Source organism: Pelophylax lessonae, assembly GCF_965119305.1.
Source record: "Pelophylax lessonae genome assembly, chromosome: 9".
Classification (NCBI taxonomy): Eukaryota; Metazoa; Chordata; class Amphibia; order Anura; family Ranidae; genus Pelophylax; species Pelophylax lessonae.
In genome coordinates, this window is record NC_138776.1 from 183728591 (window position 1) to 183749190 (window position 20600).

At 47.3% G+C, this 20600-nt stretch overlaps 1 protein-coding gene across 2 annotated transcripts in view; it reads left to right on the top strand.

The window, feature by feature from the left end:
• The window catches only part of POLR3A (RNA polymerase III subunit A), a 138507-nt gene that overhangs the window by 67212 nt on the left and 50695 nt on the right, over nt 1-20600 (top strand). For both annotated transcript variants that reach the window (XM_082266796.1, XM_082266797.1), the window contains exon 19: nt 5054-5191. In XM_082266796.1, the coding sequence (XP_082122922.1) occupies nt 5054-5191 (138 nt within the window). The remainder of the gene's footprint in view (nt 1-5053; nt 5192-20600) is intronic.

Genomic DNA, 20600 nt, shown 5'->3' on the forward strand with positions numbered 1-20600 from the left:
TTAAGGTTTGAACTTTTAAGAAAAATAAATTTCAATACGGTTTTGCAATTTAGAGATTTTGGTGCTCTACCACCCTTGTCTCCCTACTCTCTCTACTCTTAGGGTAAAAGTAGATATGAAATTGGCAAAGCTGTAAATTGTTTTTTTGAGATATTAAGAGCTCATGTACAAAGGACAGTTGGAAACTGACAGCGAAAAATGTTTGTTTCTCTTTCATTCATTGATGGACACAGCTCCTTTGGATTCTTGCCCACTGGGTTATACTGCCCCCTACAGGAGAAGGACACTAGGCAGATAAAGAAATTGACTATGCCTATGGGCAGTCCCAGGAGGTATACTCCCCTCTCTGCTTTAGGTACTCCACTGCCTAGTTGGGTTAAGGACCTAGTTCCTTGCTGGGATCTCTGGTCCTGGCAATTTTTTCTTTTTAAATAGCTTTTTTTTCTCCCATTTTATTTTTCTTGTGAGATCTACAATCAACCCCCGGTGCTGGGCAACGGGCTGGAAAATCTAGATCCAGTGGTCACCCCAGTCTGGCCAGTGAGCGTGCGCACACCGCCCTAGGTCGGCTGCAAAATAGCCCCACGGGACGGGGGCTGGCCTGCGAGTTAAAACGCCTCGCGAGGTCGCGTACGACTGGGCCTCGGCCTGCGTCACAGCATTCCTCTTTGCCGAGCCTCCCCATTTCGATGGCGAGGGGTTCTGTCTGGAGCAATACTCACCTGGTTCCCGGTATGATGAGTAGCTGTCGCCCCTCTCCTGAAGGTTTCTGGGGTGGACGCAGGCCCCTGCCTAAGACGGTCGGACCTCCAGGTTCCCCTCCATCCTGTTGGGCCTCCCTGTCTTCTGGTGGCCCCTGTACGTCATCTACCTTTTTCCCTCCCTATTTTGACAGATTTGTTGAAAAAGTGTGGGAACCTCCAAAACATCCCTTTTGTGGTTCCTATACGCTTTGTGATGAGATATGCTTTTGAAGAGTCCCTCTCTAAAAAGTGACTGTTTCATCGGTGGTGGACCCTAAGGTTTCCAGGTTAAATAAGGCGAACATTATCCCAGTTGAGGAATTGCCGGCCTTTAAGGACCTGGCTGACACAAAAGCGGCCTTGGTCTGGCAAGCTATTTTAGCATGAAGGTGCACTCTCACCCGTGCCTGGGGTGGGGGGGGGGGGGGGCGTCTTCGCTGGTTTCCGGACCTGTGAACCTCCTTGGTGCAAGACAAGTGGGTCCACGAAGTGATACCGTCTGGCTACCAGATCAATTTTCGTTCTTACCCTCCGGAAAGATTCTTTCCTTCCAATGTGCACTTGTGCCCAGACCGATTACAAGCTCTTTGGGGCGGTGCAAGACCTGCTGCTTCAGGGTGTGATTGTCCCGGTTCCGACCTCGGAACAGTTTCAGGGTTTTTATTTCGAACCTGTTGACGGTCCCAAAGAAAGAGGCCAAGGTGCTTCCATTTCAGGATCTCTGGGCCCTGAACTGCTTTGTGCGAGTACAGAAGTTCAGAATGAAGTCCATTTTACACGGTAGTGGCATCCCTCCATCAGGGGGATTTTTCTTACCTCTATTGACATCAAGGATGCTTACTTACACATTCCAATCTGTGCCCGTCACAAGCGCTACTAGGCTTTGCTGTAGGAGAGGAGCATTATCTGTTCATTGTGTTACCTTTGGTCTCGCCTCCGCTCCTCAGGTCTTCACAAAAGCGTTGGCCCCGGTTCTGGCATTGCTGCATCAGCAGAAGATCACAGTACTGGGCTACCTGGACGACCTCATACTGTGAGCGGAGTCCTCTGCTGCTATGGTGGATGACGTGGAGGTCACTATACAGGCACTAAGGGAGTTCACTTGGCTTCTGACGTACCAGAAGTCTGCTCTGATTCCATCCAGAAAATTGGATTATCTGGGTCTAGCCAGAGTGTTCCTTCTTCTGGACAAACTCCAGAAACTGCAGGCTGCAATTTGTCTCCTGCTGTCCAGCAGATGGTAAGCCTGAGCCAGAGTTTCTTCCTCTAGAAAAACTTCAGAAATTGCAGGAGGCAATTCAGCTTCTGCTGTCCAGCAGACGGTTATCTCTTCGGACTTGCATGCGGGTGCTGGGCCTACGGTTCCGTTTGCACAGTTCCATACAAGGTCCCTGCAAAGGGATATCTTGGCCAAGTGGGAAGGGTGTCCGAAGTCTCTAGACAATCAGATCCGGTTGAGCAAGGAAACAAAGGGTCTCTGGTCTGGTGGCTTCGCTCTCCAGCTCTTTGACAGGGCAGATCCTTTCTCCCCTTGTATTGGACAGTGATCACAACAGATGCTAGTCTGTCTGGGTGGGGAGGTGTCCTGGGCCGGATCTTCGCTCAGGGTGTTTAGGACACTGGAAGAGTCCAGACTAACGATAAATGTCCTGGAAATCCAAGCGATCACTGGACGGATCGTTTTCAGATGTGTTCAGTGCAGATTCAGTCAGACGACGCCACGGCTGTGGCTTATGTCAATCACCAGGAAGGAACAAGAAGTGTGTTGGAAGCTCTGGAAGGAGCCGGCATTCTATGGTTGGCAGAACATTTCATTCGACCCTCTCCTCCGTACACATTCCGGGGTGGAAAACTGGCAGGCGGATTATCTGTAGGCAGGCGTTGAACCAAGGGGAGTGGTCCCTTCCCCTGGACGTTTCATCAGATATGTCTCCAGTGGGGGCACCCCAAAGTGGATTTTTCTGGCGTCTTGGCTTAACAGGTTCTTGCATGGGCACAGGATCCTCTGGCAGACGCCATGGATGCGCTGGTGGCCTTGTGGGGCCAGTATCTGATCTATGCTTTTCCTCCTCTTAAGTTTTTGCTGAGGTTAATGCGCAGGCTTGAGGCAGAAGGATCTACTATCGTACGTGGAAAGCGTACATTTTGTGGTGTGAGTCGCTTGGTGTTTCCCCTCGCTCAGTGGCTCAAGACTTTACCTTTCTTCAACAGGGGGTTGAGCAGTAATTGGCCTTGAGTACCATCAGGGACCAGGTGTCTGCCTTGGCGGTCTTCTTTCATTGACCCCTGGCCACGCACTCCCTGGTATATACCTTTTTATTCAAGGGGTTCGACATCTGACCTCACCGATGTGGTCTTCTCTACCACCTTGGGATCTAAACTTGGTGCTTTTAGTCCTCCAAAAGCCTCCCTTTGAAAATATTCAGAATATTCTCCTGCTTACACTGTCCCAGAAGAAGGCCTTTCTGGTGGCGATCACCTCTGCGCGCAGGGTGTCTGAATTGGAAGCGTTTGTCTTGTCACACCCCTTACTTGGTGGTCCACAAAGATAAGGTGGTTCTTCGCCGCTGTCCTTCATTCAAATAGAAATCAGAGACCACTTTGGGAAGGAATGAAGACCTTGTGTTGCCTTCCGTGTTTCCTAGGCTAAAAAATTTGAAGAAAATTGCGTTGCATGCCCTGGATGTGGTTCGGGCGACTCGGCTGTATCTTGCGGCTACGGAGTCTTTTCTGAAGGTAGACTCATTATTTTTGCTCACGGATTGGCCTCAAAAATGACTGTCCGCTTCTTCTGCGACCATTTCGAGATGGATCAGATGGACGATAACTCAGGCCTATTCGATCAAGGGTCATGTTCCTCGATTCCCTGTAAAGGCAGGGGTTGGGCTTTCCGTCATCAGGCGCCAGTGACGCAGGTTTGCAAGGCGGCCACTTGGTAGTCGGTGCACGCTTTCACAAAATTCTATAAAGTGGATGTGTTGGCATCTGGGAATGCTTCTTTTGGGTGCAAGGTTTTGCAGGCTGCTGTTTAGAGGGTCTGTTCCCTCGTTGGGGGAGTATTGTTCAGGTGGGCTCCAGTTCTTTTGTTGAACTCCTGTTGTCTGGTTGGCTATTGGTTAGCCTTTTTTTTTTTTTTTGTCCCATTCCTCATATTTGGCACTGCTTGTGGTCAAGAATCCTAAGGAACTGTGTCCGTCGATGAACGAAAGAGAAAATGGGATTTTTGCCTGACTAAAATCCATTTCTCTGATGTTCATTGACGGACACAGCACCACGCCTCTATGAAGTTGTAATGCTTCTGACACTGCTTGTAACAAAACTACTAAGTACCTATAGCAGAGAGGGGGGAGTATACCTCCTGGGACTGCCCATAGGCGTAGTCAAGTTCTTTTTCTGCCTAGTGTTCTACTCCTGTAGGGGGCAATATAACCCACTGGTCAAGAATCCTAAGGAGCGGTGTCTGTCAATAAACATCAGAGAAATAGATTTTTCTGTAAGTCAAAAATCTAATTTTTACAGCTTTTACATACTCAGTTTATGCAAGTTTAGCAGCAATTATGAGCATTTGAGGTTAGAAACGTATTTAAATATGCATGAGAAAGAAGAGAGAGCAGTGTGCTTGTAGATAGCTATCTAATTTTTGTGTTTTCACTATGGATCCCATCATGAGCATGTGTGAGGAAATGCTCCTAAAGTTGCTGAGGCTCCAAAGACAGAAAATTACGTGATGGGGCCAGAGTTCATCACTACTGGACTCATCAATTGAAGACAACAGCATGTGATGAAATTTTGTGTTTTTTTTCAAAATTTTTATATGTTCAAAAATTATCAATAATGTTTTCCCCTTTAAAAACCCTTATAAATGTAAACACGGATTACTGCCGAGAGTTCAGAGACTGCTGAAAAAAGAGCCCAACTGCTCCTAAAAATTTGTTTAGCAGCTGCACTGTACATGAGGCCTAAATCTTTCTTTGGTGTACAAGCTGTTGTAGTATTCTAGAAATATACAGGAGTTATACCCGTGTACTACCCTTAAGCCTTTGCTGATAAGATAAACTCGGACATATGGAGGAAAACCATTGTGGCCTACAGAGAGAAAGCAAGCATGTGTATTTCTGCTCACTGCAGGTCCTGAACCAGGTTGCCTGCTTGATTTAGGGGTAATTGCAAGAGGGTATAGTTAGTGTGGGTAGTTTGGAAATTTATTTTTATGTTGGTATAGTTTTGTAAGGTTTTTTTCCTTTAGTAAATCCCAAAGCAATATACCAACAATGCTAAAATAACTTGCAAATCTCTTTGCATTTTTACAGCTTCCAGCAGCTAAGGGGTTTGTGGCAAACAGCTTCTATTCAGGACTGACACCTACAGAATTTTTCTTCCATACTATGGCTGGACGAGAGGGTTTGGTGGACACTGCTGTCAAGACAGCAGAGACTGGTTATATGCAGGTAAATCTACTAACTTTTGTTTTCACTAGTAAATGCCTGAAAGTGTCTTTTCAGTTTTATTTTTGCAGCCAACAACCTTGTAGAATGCATAGCACATCTGTGCATCTGGTTGCAGGTTAGTCTAGTTGCTAAGAATATGGTTTATTAAATGGCATGAAATCATTCTCTAGGAACTCCTAAAGGAAGCCTGTATGAGAAATATATAGACTACTATTGCTGGCCTTCTAAAAATGCCAGTTCCCAGGCTGCAATTGGCTTTATACTTTGGGCCAGTGATCTTGGACAAAATGCAGCAATTGAAGGGAGAGTTCCTAATCTGCATATTTGTTCTGGGTTCGTGAATAAAAAGATACTGACTGAAGTTTCTGATGGCTCCGATTATCTTCGGAACACTAGAGCTTTAAATAACTGTATTTAACAGGATCATACATACGCGAATTGTTTTTACCTGCAATTCTTGGACATTCAAACAAGCACCCGCTAATTTATTTTAAAAAAGTAGGTTTCAAAATCACTCTTACCATTTTTTTTATTTTGGATTTGGCCTTTTATTTATTTTATTTTTATTTTTTTGCAAAATCTTTATTTTCAGTTTTTAATATCCACCAAAAACGGAAGGATAAAAAGAAAAAAAGCCTATGCTACAAAGCTAATAAAACGTGCAAGCTCAAACCTGCAAGCACCACATGCAACAGGTATACAAATTACAAATCCAGAACAGATACAATGGGACTGTCCAAAGTTATCCATATCAACATAAAACTGCATTGGGAGAGTACTACGCCTACTAGTAAGCCCCACAAGGGTACACAGGAGAGACAGGACCTTCCTTATGAAAATAAGTACTAACCAGAAGAGAACAGATAGCTACCAAAACCAAGGTCTTTGGGCCCAACTCTCCCCGCTCAAAACCAAGAAAGGCGTCCAAAGAACAAAATAAATAATTTGTTATGCCACATTAACCATCCCCCACCCACCAGATCACTAGGAATAAAGTTCAGTTAACTCACCATTGACATATAATACCAGAATTTCATAGCAGCAACTGTTTGTGGTTTGAATTTTCCACCTTTGACATATACAAAGTCAGTGTTATAATATTTCTGGTAATTATCAGTACATTGATGCCACCGTTCTTCTGAATGGTGGATTTCCTGTACCTTCAGCAGCCACTCTTTAACGGTAGGGACCACTCCAGACTTTCAGTAAATGCATATAAGGCTTTTACCAGCTTTCAGAAGACAGGGCACCAAAGAGCGCTTGCAGGAGCCTATGCTGCAGTGTGTATCATGGAAAAGCATTAGGAGTGGATCCAGCTCCAACTCACACTGGGCGCTCTTCATCCACCCAAAATGACTGAATAAAGGGAAAATTCCACCACAGATGTAAAAACGTATGTCTGCTCGCACCCTCTCCAACAGAGAGCTGAGGCCTCTTTATAAATATGACCTAGTTTGTCAGGGACCCTGTGCCACAGAGATAGAAGTTTGTAGCAGGGCTCTTGCACCTTGGTATGGGCCAAGGCTGTTTTTTTTTTCCTCAATGCTGCTCAAGAATAAATTACATTCTAATTCTTTCTCCCATTCCCTAATGTATTATGGTACAGTGTGAGAGGAGAGATCTAGCAACCGCTTATAAAGTTTTAATAACTCTATCTAGGCACAGGGCCTTAAAAAAAGAAGTTTCTCTATCGCTCATTGACAGACGTAGTCTTCTTGATTCTCAAGAGCTGGGTTATGTTGTCTCCGCAGGAGTAGGACTAGGCAGAAAGACAAAACGTTCTGGCTCCACCTTAGGGGCAGTCCCTGAGGGTATATCCTCCCTCTCTCTGCTACAGGGAATCAGTTTTTTTCTGTCTAGTCAGGAGTAAGGACCTAAGTTCCTTGCTGGGATCTTTTGGTCCTGGCAAGACTTTTTTTCTTTAAGAAAAAGACATTTTTTAGGTAGTTTTCTCCAGTGTTTTTTTCCTGTGAGATCTTCAAGCAAAAATGCCGGACTGGGCGACACTTGTGGTCACCCCAGCCGGCCTACGAGCGCGCGCAGACCATGGCATTGCGCTTGGTCGGCCGCGACATATTCAAGTAAGTATGCGGGGCCGGGCGACGGGCTGGATGTTGAGATCCAGTGGTCACCCCGGTTTCTGCCTACGAGCGTGTGCAGACCAGAGCTCCGCGCTGGGTCGGCCGCGACGGAGTCCCAGTGAAGGGACTGACTTTGCGAGTTAAAAGTCTCGCTTGGACGCCAGGTACCAGAGAGTCGAGGCGTCCACAAACCCCCACCCCGGTGGAGAGGGTATTGTGAAGAGAGGGTGCCTGTCGGTCGGTATGGTGAGTAAACGTTCCTTTTTTTTCCTCGTTATGAGGCAGTATGTATTATGGGCCCCTCCATATATGGTCAGTATATATCTGATACTTACAAGTCCCCCTTGTAATACAGCATGTATTTGTGGGAAGTGGACTTGGTTTAAGAGCTAACACTCTACCCAGCAGACTGTAACATTACAGCAGACATAGGAGGTATAATCCTACCTTATGTGTAGTGTATCTCTGTAGATCCATATATCCCCTCTTAGCAGAGTGCAGGTGGATGTGCTGGGAAGACTATTTCGGCGGTCCGCCGCCATTTTGCCGTAGACCGAATGCATGTATGTCCTCAGGTCACGCCGGCCGCCATGTTTTTGGAGTCTTATGTCTCTTCTATGGGGGCGGCCATGTTTTGCGAGCCCAGCTACCTCGTGGAGGGCTGGGAACGCCGGAAGGCGTACACAGGGGGCGGAGCCACGCCTTCTACCCGGGAAAAAGCAAACAGCTCCTTCCAGTCTGTGTAAGACAGACGCTGACTGCAGTTGGTTGGAAACTGCACTGCATCGGTTGGTGAGCCTTGGGGGTCCCTCTCTCTCTCTCTCTCTCTCTCTCTCTCTCTCTGGGATCGAGAAGCAGGCACTCTGAGGGGCGCTATTGCTAGGGGGAGACACACAAAAAAAAAAAAAAGAGAAAAAGTTTTTTTATTTTGCTGGCAAAGGTGTCCTGTATTAACATGGACCCTGCCACTCATGTATCTCCTCCGGATCCCCTCGAGGGGTCTGCGGGATCCTCCAGCACCCCATTGACAATTGAATCATTGTCAGCTATTATGGAAACTTTTGTGTCCCGGGTGGAAGTGGCTTGTCAGGGACAGGGCGCAAGAAAGCGACCCCCGCCTAACCCCTTATTATCTGAAACCTCGGATTCAGACTCTGAGCCTATTTCTGCAGTTGCAGGTACTTCATCTGGGATTGGTGTCTCGGGTCCTGTCTCTTCAGACAGTGAGGAGGATGTTTCGGCATCCGCCATAGCCCGAGAGGAAGCGTTGGTAAACGCACTCATTGTATCTGTTCAAGAGACCTTAAGGTTACAGGGTATTCCATCGGAAATAGCTGAAACTGAAATCCCTTTTGGGACTAAAAAACGCATCAAAGTGGCGAAGGTTTTTCCATTGCCCAAATGTTTTGGCAATCCAATCGAAGAAGAATGGCGTCTGCCAAAACGCACTTTTACTATTTCTAAACGCATTGACAGGCGTTATCCGTTTGAGGAAACCCTTATTAAGAAATGGACAGAACCACCTGTGGTGGATTCACCAATTGCTAGATTGAATAAAGCCACGGTTATTCCTTTAGAAGACGCTCCGTCTTTTAAAGATCCAGTGGATCGCAAGATAGAAGCTATGTCTCGCACCATGTTTTCCTTGATTGGATCAGCCTTCAGACCTATAATAGCTATTGGTCTGGTTTCGCAGGCTGTAACTGAATGGACCAAGTGGTTACGCCGGGACTTAGAAGAGGTCCCTCAGGCGGTATCAGATTTGTTGGAACAAATGATACAGGGGTTACAGTTTGTGTGTGATGCGGCGTTAGACGCCACTCCATTAATGGCGCGAGCATCAGTCTCAGCAGTGGTTCTCAGGCGTACACTGTGGCTAAAAGGTTGGTTAGCCGACCAAGGTTCCAAAAAAGCATTGGCTAATATCCCCTTTTCAGGAGAGCGTCTATTTGGAGCCAACTTAGATGAGATCATTAAGGATCTCACCGGTGGAAAGAGCACCTTTTTACCGCAAAATTTTAAAGGTAGAGGAACTCGTCAAAGACGAGGGCCTTCTTTTTCTGCTCACAAGAGGTTTTTTCGTCCAGCGGGTGAAAAAACGAAGTCCTCCAAAGCTCCTGCAGGAGGCGTCAGGGGTCGTTGGTCGGGCAAGCAAAAGCCCGCCCCCTCCAGACCTGAAGATAAACCATCCAAAGCCTGAAGGTGCGCCCCCACCCATAACTGGGGTGGGGGGACGTCTTCGCCGGTTCCCGGATCCATGGCTTTCCAGAATCCCAGACAAATGGGTTTGCGAAGTCATAAGGTCAGGGTACAAGATCGAGTTTCGATCTCTCCCACCGGCGCGATTCTTCCCTTCCAATATCCGACTATCCTCAGATCGTTTAGAAGATCTGCGGAGAGCAGTCACAGATTTACTACAACAAGGAGTGGTAGTCCACGTTCCTTGGACAGAACGGTTTCAAGGGTTTTATTCAAACCTGTTTACAATACCCAGGAAAGAGGGCAAAGTGCGTCCAATTCTGGACTTAAGAGCACTCAATTCTTTCGTCAACATAAGAAGATTCAGAATGGAGTCCATTCGCACGGTAGCAGCCTTCCTGCATCCAGGGGATGTCCTAGCGTCCATAGACATCAAGGACGCTGTACAAAAAATAAAGGAACAGAGCGCACACCGCCCTAGTGTAACACCATTTATTTGAAGTTAATAGAAGCCATAAAAACAGGTACTCACAAACAGATAGGAAGTCATGCATGGAAATAAATATCCCCCGATGATGTTTACAGGGCTCTCTCCTCCTAGCCTCGGCGGCTCAGCTGTTCGTCCTGCACTAGTCAGTATCGTACGGCTAAGCCAACCGCCTCGGATTACTCAAGGAGACTCGATGTGGTGAGCCTGCGCACGGTCCAGCCGCCGCCGCACACCCTCCAAGAGCCGGATGCTATAGCCGCTCAGAGAAACTGACAATGCGGTTGAGATCTGAAGAAGGAGGCTACGCCTCCGAAACGTTGTCCTTAGCAACCCCATGCAAGTCATGCTCTGGGTCCCGATCGGGGAGTCTCGCTCTGCTCAACCGCATTGTCAGTTTCTCTAAGCGGCTATAGCATCCGGCTCTTGGAGGGTGTGCGGCGGCGGCTGGACCGTGCGCAGGCTCACCACATCGAGTCTCCTTGAGTAATCCGAGGCGGTTGGCTTAGCCGTACGATACTCACTGACTAGTGCAGGACGAACAGCTGAGCCGCCGAGGCTAGGAGGAGAGAGCCCTGTAAACATCATCGGGGGATATTTATTTCCATGCATGACTTCCTATCTGTTTGTGAGTACCTGTTTTTATGGCTTCTATTAACTTCAAATAAATGGTGTTACACTAGGGCGGTGTGCGCTCTGTTCCTTTATTTTTTGTACAGCTGCTTTGCCTCATATCCCATGGAGGGTTAGGAGAGCTGCCACGCTTCATTCATGTGTTTCACCACAGGCCATATTACAAGATTCCCCAGCTTGAGAATCAATCTCCAGGATCTGCGCAGGGACTGGTAATGTGTGTTTTCTCTGTGCCATAGACATCAAGGACGCCTATCTTCACATTCCCATTTTCGCAGGACATCAGCGTTTTCTACGCTTTTCCGTAGAGGAGAACCACTATCAGTTTGTGGCGTTACCTTTCGGTCTCGCCACGGCTCCGCGGGTCTTCACAAAGGTGTTGGCCCCAATGGTTGGCACTTCTGCGCCAAAGAGGTATATCGATCCTTGGTTACCTAGACGATCTTCTGCTTCATGCAGAGTCTCCTCAGACCTTGCTACAAAACATAGAAATTACTATGATTTCTTTACAGGAATTCGGGTGGCTGGTGAACCAGCAAAAGTCATTTCTGGTTCCCACCCAGAGGCTCGAATATCTGGGTCTAATCCTAGACACAGTCAGGACAAGAGTTTTTCTTCCGGTAGGGAAACTCCGAAAGATTCAATCAGCAGTCCAGTTGTTACTGTCCAACAACTGGTCTTCCCTTCGGACTTGCATGAGGGTTCTGGGGTTGATGGTGGCTTCATTCGAAGCAGTTCCATTTGCCCAGTCCCATACCCGAATTCTTCAGCAAGAGATTCTTCTCAGATGGAATCGGAATCCGGAATCCCTGGACAATCAGATACGATTGAGCAAACAGACCAGAGAGTCTCTGGTTTGGTGGCTTCGGTCTCCGATGCTCAGCCAGGGAAAGTCATTTCTGCCAATATATTGGACGATAGTGACCACGGATGCCAGTCTATCCGGATGGGGAGGAATTCTCGGTCAGTTATCTGTCCAGGGACTTTGGTCCCCGGAAGAATCCAGGTTACCGATAAATGTATTGGAACTGAGAGCGATCAGACTTTGTCTGATTCACTGGACCGAGCAGCTCCAGGGCAGCCCGGTTTGGATCCAGTCGGACAATGCCACGGCCGTGGCTTATGTCAATCACCAGGGGGGCACCAAGAGTGTCCGAGCGGCCAAAGAAGTGGCTTGCATTCTTCGCTGGGCGGAACGATTTGTTCCAGCAATCTCTGCGGTGTTCATTCCGGGGGTGGAGAATTGGCAGGCAGATTATCTCAGCCGTCAGACTCTGGATCAGGGGGAATGGTCCCTCCATCCAGACGTTTTCCACCAGTTGTGCCTACGGTGGGGCACCCCGGATGTGGATCTGTTGGCATCACGATTCAACAGGAAAGTTCAGAGATTCGTGGCTCGCTCCCGCGATCCTCTAGCAGAAACCGCAGACGCACTGATCGTCCCGTGGGGGCAATACCAGCTAATATATGCCTTCCCTCCTCTCGCGTTACTGCCAAGACTTCTTCGCAGGATAGAGGAGGAAGGAATCCCAGTAATCCTGGTAGCTCCGGACTGGCCTCGTCGAGCTTGGTACGCCGACATGGTCAGACTGGTGGCGGACGTCCCATGGAGACTTCCTCTCAGGGAGGATCTACTGTCTCAGGGACCGATCTTCCATCCTGCTTTACGATCGCTGGCTTTAACGGCCTGGCTATTGAGACCCAGGTGCTGAAGGACAAAGGTTTGTCAGCTTCAGTTATTCCTACTCTAGTTGAAGCAAGGAAAGCGACTTCCAGAAAGATTTATCATCGCACATGGAAGTCCTACATTGCATGGTGTGAACCTTTGGGGTTCCGTCCTCGGTCTTATTCGATTAGTCGAATATTGGCTTTTCTGCAACAAGGGGTTGAGCAGAAACTGGCCTTGAGTACTATCAAGGGTCAGGTCTCAGCATTAGCCATCTTCTTTCAGAAGCCTTTGGCTACTCATTCCTTGGTGCGGAACTTCATCCAGGGGGTGCGACATCTGGCTCCGCCAGTGCACGCGCCGTTACCCCCCTGGGATCTTAATTTAGTGTTGTCGGTTCTTCAGAAACCTCCCTTTGAAGATATTAGGGAGATTCCTCTACCCACGTTGTCCCAGAAGGTGGCCTTCTTGGTGGCTATTACTTCTGCACGCAGGGTGTCAGAACTGGCCGCATTATCTTGTCGTTCACCATATCTGGTGGTTCATAGAGATAAGGTGGTTCTTCGTCCGAATCCATCCTTCCTACCAAAAGTGGTTTCAGAATTTCATCTGAATGAAGAAATTGTATTACCTTCCCTGTGTCCTAAGCCCAGTCATCCTCGGGAGTTTGCTTTACACTCCTTGGATGTGGTTCGGGCGATCAGGGTATACTTGAAAACGACAGACTCGTTTCGCAAGACGGATTCACTTTTTGTGATCCCAGATGGACCCAAAAAGGGGGTTGTCTGCATCTGCCGCGACCATTTCCAGATGGATCAGACAGACGGTAGTGCAGGCTTATTCTATTAAGGGTCGGGAGCCCCCGTTCCCTGTTAAGGCGCACTCCACTCGGGCACTTAGTGCGTCATGGGCCTTTCGCCATCAGGCGTCAGTGGTCCAGGTGTGCAAGGCGGCTACCTGGTCGTCGGTGCATACCTTTACTAAACATTATAAAGTTGATGTAATGGCATCGTCTGATGCCTCGTTTGGCCGCAAGGTTTTGCAGGCCGCAATTTGAGGAGACCAGTGGTCTACCTCGAGGGTTTTTTCCGTTGGAAAATTTTTCTTTAGTCTCATTCTTTGTTTATAATGAGCCTTTAAACTTCTAGTTTGGCACCGGTTGGGCCTTCTAGATTGGATTTGATTTTGTCAATCCCACCCCTCATTTGTGGCACTGCTTCTGGATGTCCCAGCTCTTGAGAATCAAGAAGACTACGTCTGTCAATGAGCGATAGAGGAAAATGGATTTTTGTAAGATCTTACCGTAAAATCCTTTTCTCTTAAGCTCATTGACAGACGTAGTACCCGCCCCTCTATCATTGAGTTGGGTTGGGTTAAATTCTCTGTACTGCTTTAAACAGAACTGATTCCCTGTAGCAGAGAGAGGGAGGATATACCCTCAGGGACTGCCCCTAAGGTGGAGCCAGAACGTTTTGTCTTTCTGCCTAGTCCTACTCCTGCGGAGACAACATAACCCAGCTCTTGAGAATCAAGAAGACTACGTCTGTCAATGAGCTTAAGAGAAAAGGATTTTACGGTAAGATCTTACAAAAATCCATTTTCTCTCACAAACGTGAAAGTATTTCCAATCATCAAACAGTGGTACCCCATTCCCGTTGAAAATCTGGAAGGGATTTCAGCTCTGAACCCTACATATACCGGAATTCACTTTGCTCTTTCGTTCATTGACACACATCGCTCCATAAATCATAACTACTGTCTTATATTGCCGCCTCCAGGAGTAGGACTAGGCAGAATAAAAAACACCTGGCTACGCCCATGGGCCATCCTCGGCTTGGTATATAACCCCCCTCTCTGCTCCAGGTAATCAGTTTTATTCTGTCTAGTCAGGAGTAAGGACCTAGGCTCCCAGCTGGGATCTCTGGTCCTAGCAATTTTTTTCTCCTTGCGTACATCTCTTATGTTTTTCTTCTCTCGGGAGATCTACAATCAACTACAATCAACTGCCGGTCTGGGCGACGGGCTGGATAATGTAGATCCAGTGGTCACCCCAGCCCTGTCAGCAAGCGTGTGCAAATCGCAGCTACGTTCTAGGTCGGCCCGCGAGTTAAACGTTTCGCAGGGTCACATACAACCGAGCTTGGGTCTGAGTCACAGCGGTCCCTTTGGCCCGACAGCTCCCCTACTTCGGTGGCGAGGATTTTGTCTGGAGCATTACCCGCAGTATGGAAGGGTAAGTACAGTCGTCCTTCTCCCTTTTTGGCATTTTTTTTGGGGGGTGGACGTGGGTAACCTCCAGGGACGGTCAGACCTGCCTGCAGGTTCCCTCCTCCCATCCTTTAAAATTCCTCAGTGAGCTGGGCTTTCCCCCCTGTCTGGACCTGGAGTCTGGTGGGAGTCCCAGGGCAGAGGAGGCAGTGGAGACCCTTGGGGTCTCCCCTGCTATCCTCACTCGGTAAGGGTCCTGGGATAGTGTGTGTCCTCCCCTGGTAGTCTGAAGGGGTCCCAGTGTAGGAAACCCCTAGGTGCATGCCCCACTGTTTGCAGCGTCAGTATAGTGCAGGGGGTCCGAGTGCAGAGACCGGTGCAGAGTGCGCAGCGGAGTCTCCCCTAACATGTGTGGAGGGGGTCCCCTTGCAGAGGGTGCAGCATTGCAGAGGGCACAGGGAAGATCCTGGCAGCATGCTGTAGCTGATGGCAGCCATTTTCACTTAGTCTGGCTGGTCTCTGGCGTCCAGGTTTGTGTAGCCTGATTATGTCACAGGGGCCATTTTTCCTTAGTCTGGCTGGGCTCCAGCTGGCGGCCAGGTTTGGGTAGCCCGATGATGTCACGGGGCTATATTCCCTTAGTCCAGGAGACGCTGAAGACGACCGAAGCCTTGCGGGGATGCCGAAGCGCTTCCTGTTCCTCCTCAGTTTCCTCTTCCTGTGCCCGGGACATATTAACAGGGATGGCATCCATGGTGATGCTGCGTCCAAATTCTCGGCGCTCCTCAAATCGGTAGGGTGAGTCCTTGGGGATCCCTGTTATCATATGTTATGTGCCTAATTTTGACAGGTTTTCCTGTAAGGAATGGGAACAACCAAAACTACCCTTTGTGGTTTCCAAACGTTTTGCATTACGTTGCCCTTTTGAGGAGTCCCTTTTAAAAAAGTGGACCCTCCTGATTCCAGGTTGAACAAACTACCATGATCCCAGTAGAGTAATCCCCGTCCTTTAAGGGCCCGGCTGACAGAAAAGCGGAGGCTGTGGCACGCAGCATGTTTACTATGGCTGGTTCGACATTGAGGCCAGTCTTTGCCTCAGCCCTGGTGTCTCAGACCCTACCTGAATGGGCCAAGCTTTGGCGCCAGAGCCTGGGGGGGGTGAGCAGGTCCCCGTTGCTTATGTTGATTTAGCAGACCAGTTGGTCCATGGGCTGCAGATTACTTTTGGTGCAGTTTTGGATACGGCTCCTGTGCTGTCCAAACTTTGTTTCAGTGGTGGTGATTAGGCACATGCTTTGGCTTAAGAATTAGTCTGCAAACCAAGCCTCTAAGAAAGCTCTCATTGATCTGCCCTTTCAAGGCGATCGTCCGTTTGGGGCTACCCTGGATGACATCATTAGGGGATTCACGGGGAAAGAGTACCTTCCTGCCATAATCTAGGAAAGGGAGGGAGCCTCGTCACAGACGGGGGGTCCTCCTTCTTAGCACATAGAAAATTATTTTGTTCTTCTGGGACTGAGAATAAGAGAAATAGAGCTTTCAAATCTTCCCCGGGAGGTTCCAAGCATCCTTGGTCTAGTAAGCCGGGAGTTAGCTTCTTCGGACCTGCAGACAAGACCCATTCAGCATGAAGGTCTGCCCTCGCCTATTATTGGGGTGGGGGGACATCTTCACTGGTTTCCGGCCTCGTGGACCTCTTTCATGATCGTCAAGGATATCCTCAAAATTATTCGTTTGGGGGTACCCAGAAAAGAGGAAAAAGCTTGTCCTTCTCAGGTTTTTAGGTCCTGAGTCTCCTTGTGCGGATTTAATTCCTGCAAAGGTTCAGGTGATGTCTGAACTACCTAAGGTCCCCCCTTTCCCTGTCCAGGGAATTTATTTACATAGGTCTAAATCTTTTTCTGACCAGGGTGGTCCTTCCTCCGGACAAACTTCAGGAGCCACAGGCCGTGATTTACCGGCTGCTGTCACACAGAGTTCTCTCTCCCGTTTTGCATACAGGTTCTGAGTCTGGTGGTATCCACCTTCAAGACAGTTCTGTTTGCACAGTCCTACATGCAGCTCCCTTAGCAAGTTCAGCTACACAGGAGGATACCGAGGTTCCTTGCGAGATCACGGGTTCCTCTGGTAAACGCCGCAGGCGTCCAAGGGCCACGGTGAGGCCAGTATCATCCTCGGCTCAGGCTTTTTCCGCAGTTCCTGTGAGGAATCAAGGGCGAGGATCTTTCAATCAGTCTGGTGGCCATAAGAGAAGACCAGTTGTCCCAATGGCTGATCTACCATCCTGCTTTACAGTCGTTGGTTTTTATGGCTTAGCTATTGAAAGCCAGGTACTGAGGGATAGAGGTCTGTCTGGATCAGTGATCCCTACTATGGTGAAGGCGAGGAAGTAGTCTTCCAGCAAGTTATACCATTGTACATTGAAAGCGTACATTTCCTGGTGTGAGTCAATTTGGCGCTCATCCTCGATCCTTTTCTGCGACTCGGATCTTAACCTTTCTTCAGCAGGGCGTTGTTCGGAAGTTAGCCTTAAATACCATCAAGGGCCAGGTGTCTGCCTTGGCAATCTTCTTTCAGGGACCCCTAGCCATGCACTCTTTGGTTCGTACCTTCATTCAGGGAGTTCGACATGTGGCTCCACCTGTACGGTCTCTTTTGCCGCCATGGGATTTAAATTTAGTACTTTTGGTTCTCCAGAAACCTCCATTTGAGAATATTCGGGAGATTCCCTTGCCTACGTTATCCCAGAAGGTGACATTCTTGGTGGCTATTACCTTGGCCCGCAGGGTATCGGAATTGGCAGCATCATCCTGTCGCAGTCCCTATTTAGTGGTTCATAGATATAAAGTGGTTCTTCGTCCCTGGCCATCATTCCTGCCCAAAGTTGTCTCTGACTTCCATTTGACTGAGGACATTGTGTTGACTTCCTTGTGTCCCAAGCCGGCTCATCCCAAGGAATTGTCACATATGTAATATAATTATATTATTAGGTATTCTCCCAGCTCCCCCAAAGTGAAACGTAGATAGAGGGGATTCCTTCCACCAAAATAGAGGAAAGAGAAAGGAAAATATAAGAGATGTTTGCAAATATGTATCAACATTCATTAATATAGAAGGGCCCAGTGACTTGGATAGGGATGGAAGCCTCACACCAAGAAAGAATTCCATATTAGGATAGGGGAATAAAAATGGAAATTAAAAAAACTTTTGTATCGCTTACCTAATATACTAATATATATATATATATATATATATATATATATATATATATATATATATATATATATATATATATATATATATATATATCTATATATATCTGTAATTATGCACTTAGGATATGGAGGAATTCTTGACAAAGGAAGAGGGGAGGGAGGGGAAAGGAGTTTTTTTCCATTGACATAGAAGGTATTGGATATGGACATTTTATAGAAGCTCCGGATAAAGATAAATTCCATAAACACAGGAGGGAACAATCTTGGTAGTCAGGAGGAACTTCCAATGTAGAAGAATTTTGGATCCATAAAGTAATGATGCAGATCTGTGAAACAGGGAGAGTAATTTACAGGTACTTGCTAAGTCTGGAGGGGGAGGGGGGTAAAAAGGGAAGGGAGGAGGGAGGAAAGTGCAAAAAAAGGGGGGGGGGAAGAAAGGTGGGGGAAGAGGAAGCGGAGACCTGCCATATAATAGTAATCAGTACAGAAGTGGAAATATGATGGGGATGATTGTAATTAGCAACTGGAAATTAGCAATAATAGTAAAAGGTGAAGGGTAGCAAGTACATCAAGTAAAACCTATACCATAAAAGAGAGTATATAAGCCAGAGGTATAAATAGAGACATCTGAAAGAGATTGTAATTATGGTGAATCCACAGACTCATTCGCCATCTCATGCTATGGGGGAACCGCCGCCATAATGTAGGGCTGATTGATCGCCCTCGTTATGTGTTTCCCGGTAAGGGCGTCTATCGTGACGCGATTACGTCACCCGCCCCGGCCATTTGCAGTGCGCGAACAGCCCACTGCGCATTAGCAAGGTGAAGGGCCATCTGTGCATATTGTGCATGGGCACCGCGCTCAGCACTGATAGGGGGAGAGCGCGGCAGATGGGAGGAGCCAGCAATACACCGCAGCGTCATCCCAAGCTGCAGCCAATGGCCCTCTCTATTGAGCATTGCCACCGCTGTGGCTTTCCGGCCGTACGTCTTCCCCGAATCGGGACGAGCACAATCGCATAGTACCAGCCCAGCACATAAAACCGGCAGCATTCCCGGTACAGAGGGAGACTTGCAACACACTAGTAAGGTTAAAAAAATGGATAGATAAGGATCGCTTATTCCGAGAAATCAGGAAATAAGGTAATTTATTATAACTAACCAAAACAAAAAACATTGTTACAATAACCAGAAATAAAAACATACTAAAACAAATTCTAAAGTGTAATGATTTAAAGGCCATAATATAACACGGATAGATGATACTAAGAAGGTTTGTTGTAAGAGGATAAAACCCTAAAATACATATTAAACCTTAAATGAAATACAACATAGCCAAATAAGAAAAAATTTGAAAATATATTGGCAGCCTGAAAGAATTGCCATCCAGTGGAACTGAATAGCCTACAGAAATGGTCTATAGGACTGGACTTCGTTTATACCTGGGGAGTGAGTTGCACTGAGACGTTCAATCCAAAGCGTCTCCTTCTGGAGTATCCACTAGTCCCAGTCCCTCCCACGGGGGCCTTGGGGAATCATGTCTAGTACCAGAAAGGTGATTTTGCTAGTATCAAATTTGTGATATAAATCCAAATGCCTGCTGAAAGGTAATGCGCATTTAAATTTGTTGTCATATTTACCTTGGATGAGGTTTGTGCGATTCGGGTGTATCTGGCAGCTGCTGAGTCTTTTCGGAGGTCAGACTCGCTTTTTGTGGTTATGGACGGACAAAGAACAGGGCTGGCCGCTTCTTCGGGTACCATCTCCAGATGGATCAGACAGACACTGACTCAGGCCAAATTCATTAAAGGTCAGGTTCCACCTTTCCCTATCACGGCGCATTCTACTCGGGCACTGAGTGCTTTTTGAGCATTCCGTCATCAGGCATCAATATCGTAAGTTTGCAAGGAAGCCACTTGGTTGTCGGTGCATACCTTCACAAAGTTCTATAAGGTAGATACTTTGGCATCTGTCTGCTTCTTTTGGCCGCAAAGTTTTGCAGGCTGCTGTTTAAGAGGAGCTGTTCCCTCTTGAGGGTTGTTTTTTCTTTAAACTTTTGTTTTTCAGACAGAGCTCCTGTGACCTGGTTAAGGGCTCTTATGTTTAGCCCTGGATTACTTTCCTCGCGCCTCATTTTCCTTTTGGCACTGCTTTTGGACATCCCAGTAGTTCGGATTTATGGAGCGCTGTGTCCGTCGATAAACGAAAAAGAAAATGGGATTTTTGTACTTACTGTAAAATCCATTTCTCTGAGTTCATCAGCGGACACAGCACCCACACCTCTATAGAGTTCTGATACTTCTAACATTGCTTTCTACTAAACTGATTACTTAGAGCAGAGAGGGGGGTTATATACAAAGCTAAGGACAGCCCATGGGCGTAGCCAGGTGTTTTTTGTTTCGCCTAGTCCTACTCCTGGAGTAGGCATAATAACCCAGTAGTTATGATTTATGGAGCGCTGTGTCCGTCGAACTCCAAGAAAAGGATTTTATGGTAAGTACAAAAATCCCATTATTTCCTCAGCCCCTTCCCAATGCCGAAAAAAATGCTAGCTGTTCCCCCAGGGGGAAACCAAGGGAAACCTCCCAGAGAAGAAAGTGTGAGTATGGCTGGGCCAAGTTATACCATTTTTCCAAACCATTCCAAAGTGCTAATGTCGCTCGAGAGAGGGGGGAGAGTGAGTCCGACAATTCCCTGTGTGAATACTGTAATCACGGGGCGTGCGCCAGATTTTGTCCAGCTAAAGTTTTCTCCAGGGTGATTCCTAATTTATGAATTTAGGTAATGCCGCGCAATGTAAAGTTCTCCAAAAACGTATACGTATGTATATGTGCAAATGTGATCTGTATATGTGCAAAATATAATCAATAGGTAAACGACATGAATTTGATTATATAAAGTGCATTCAATAATAATAATA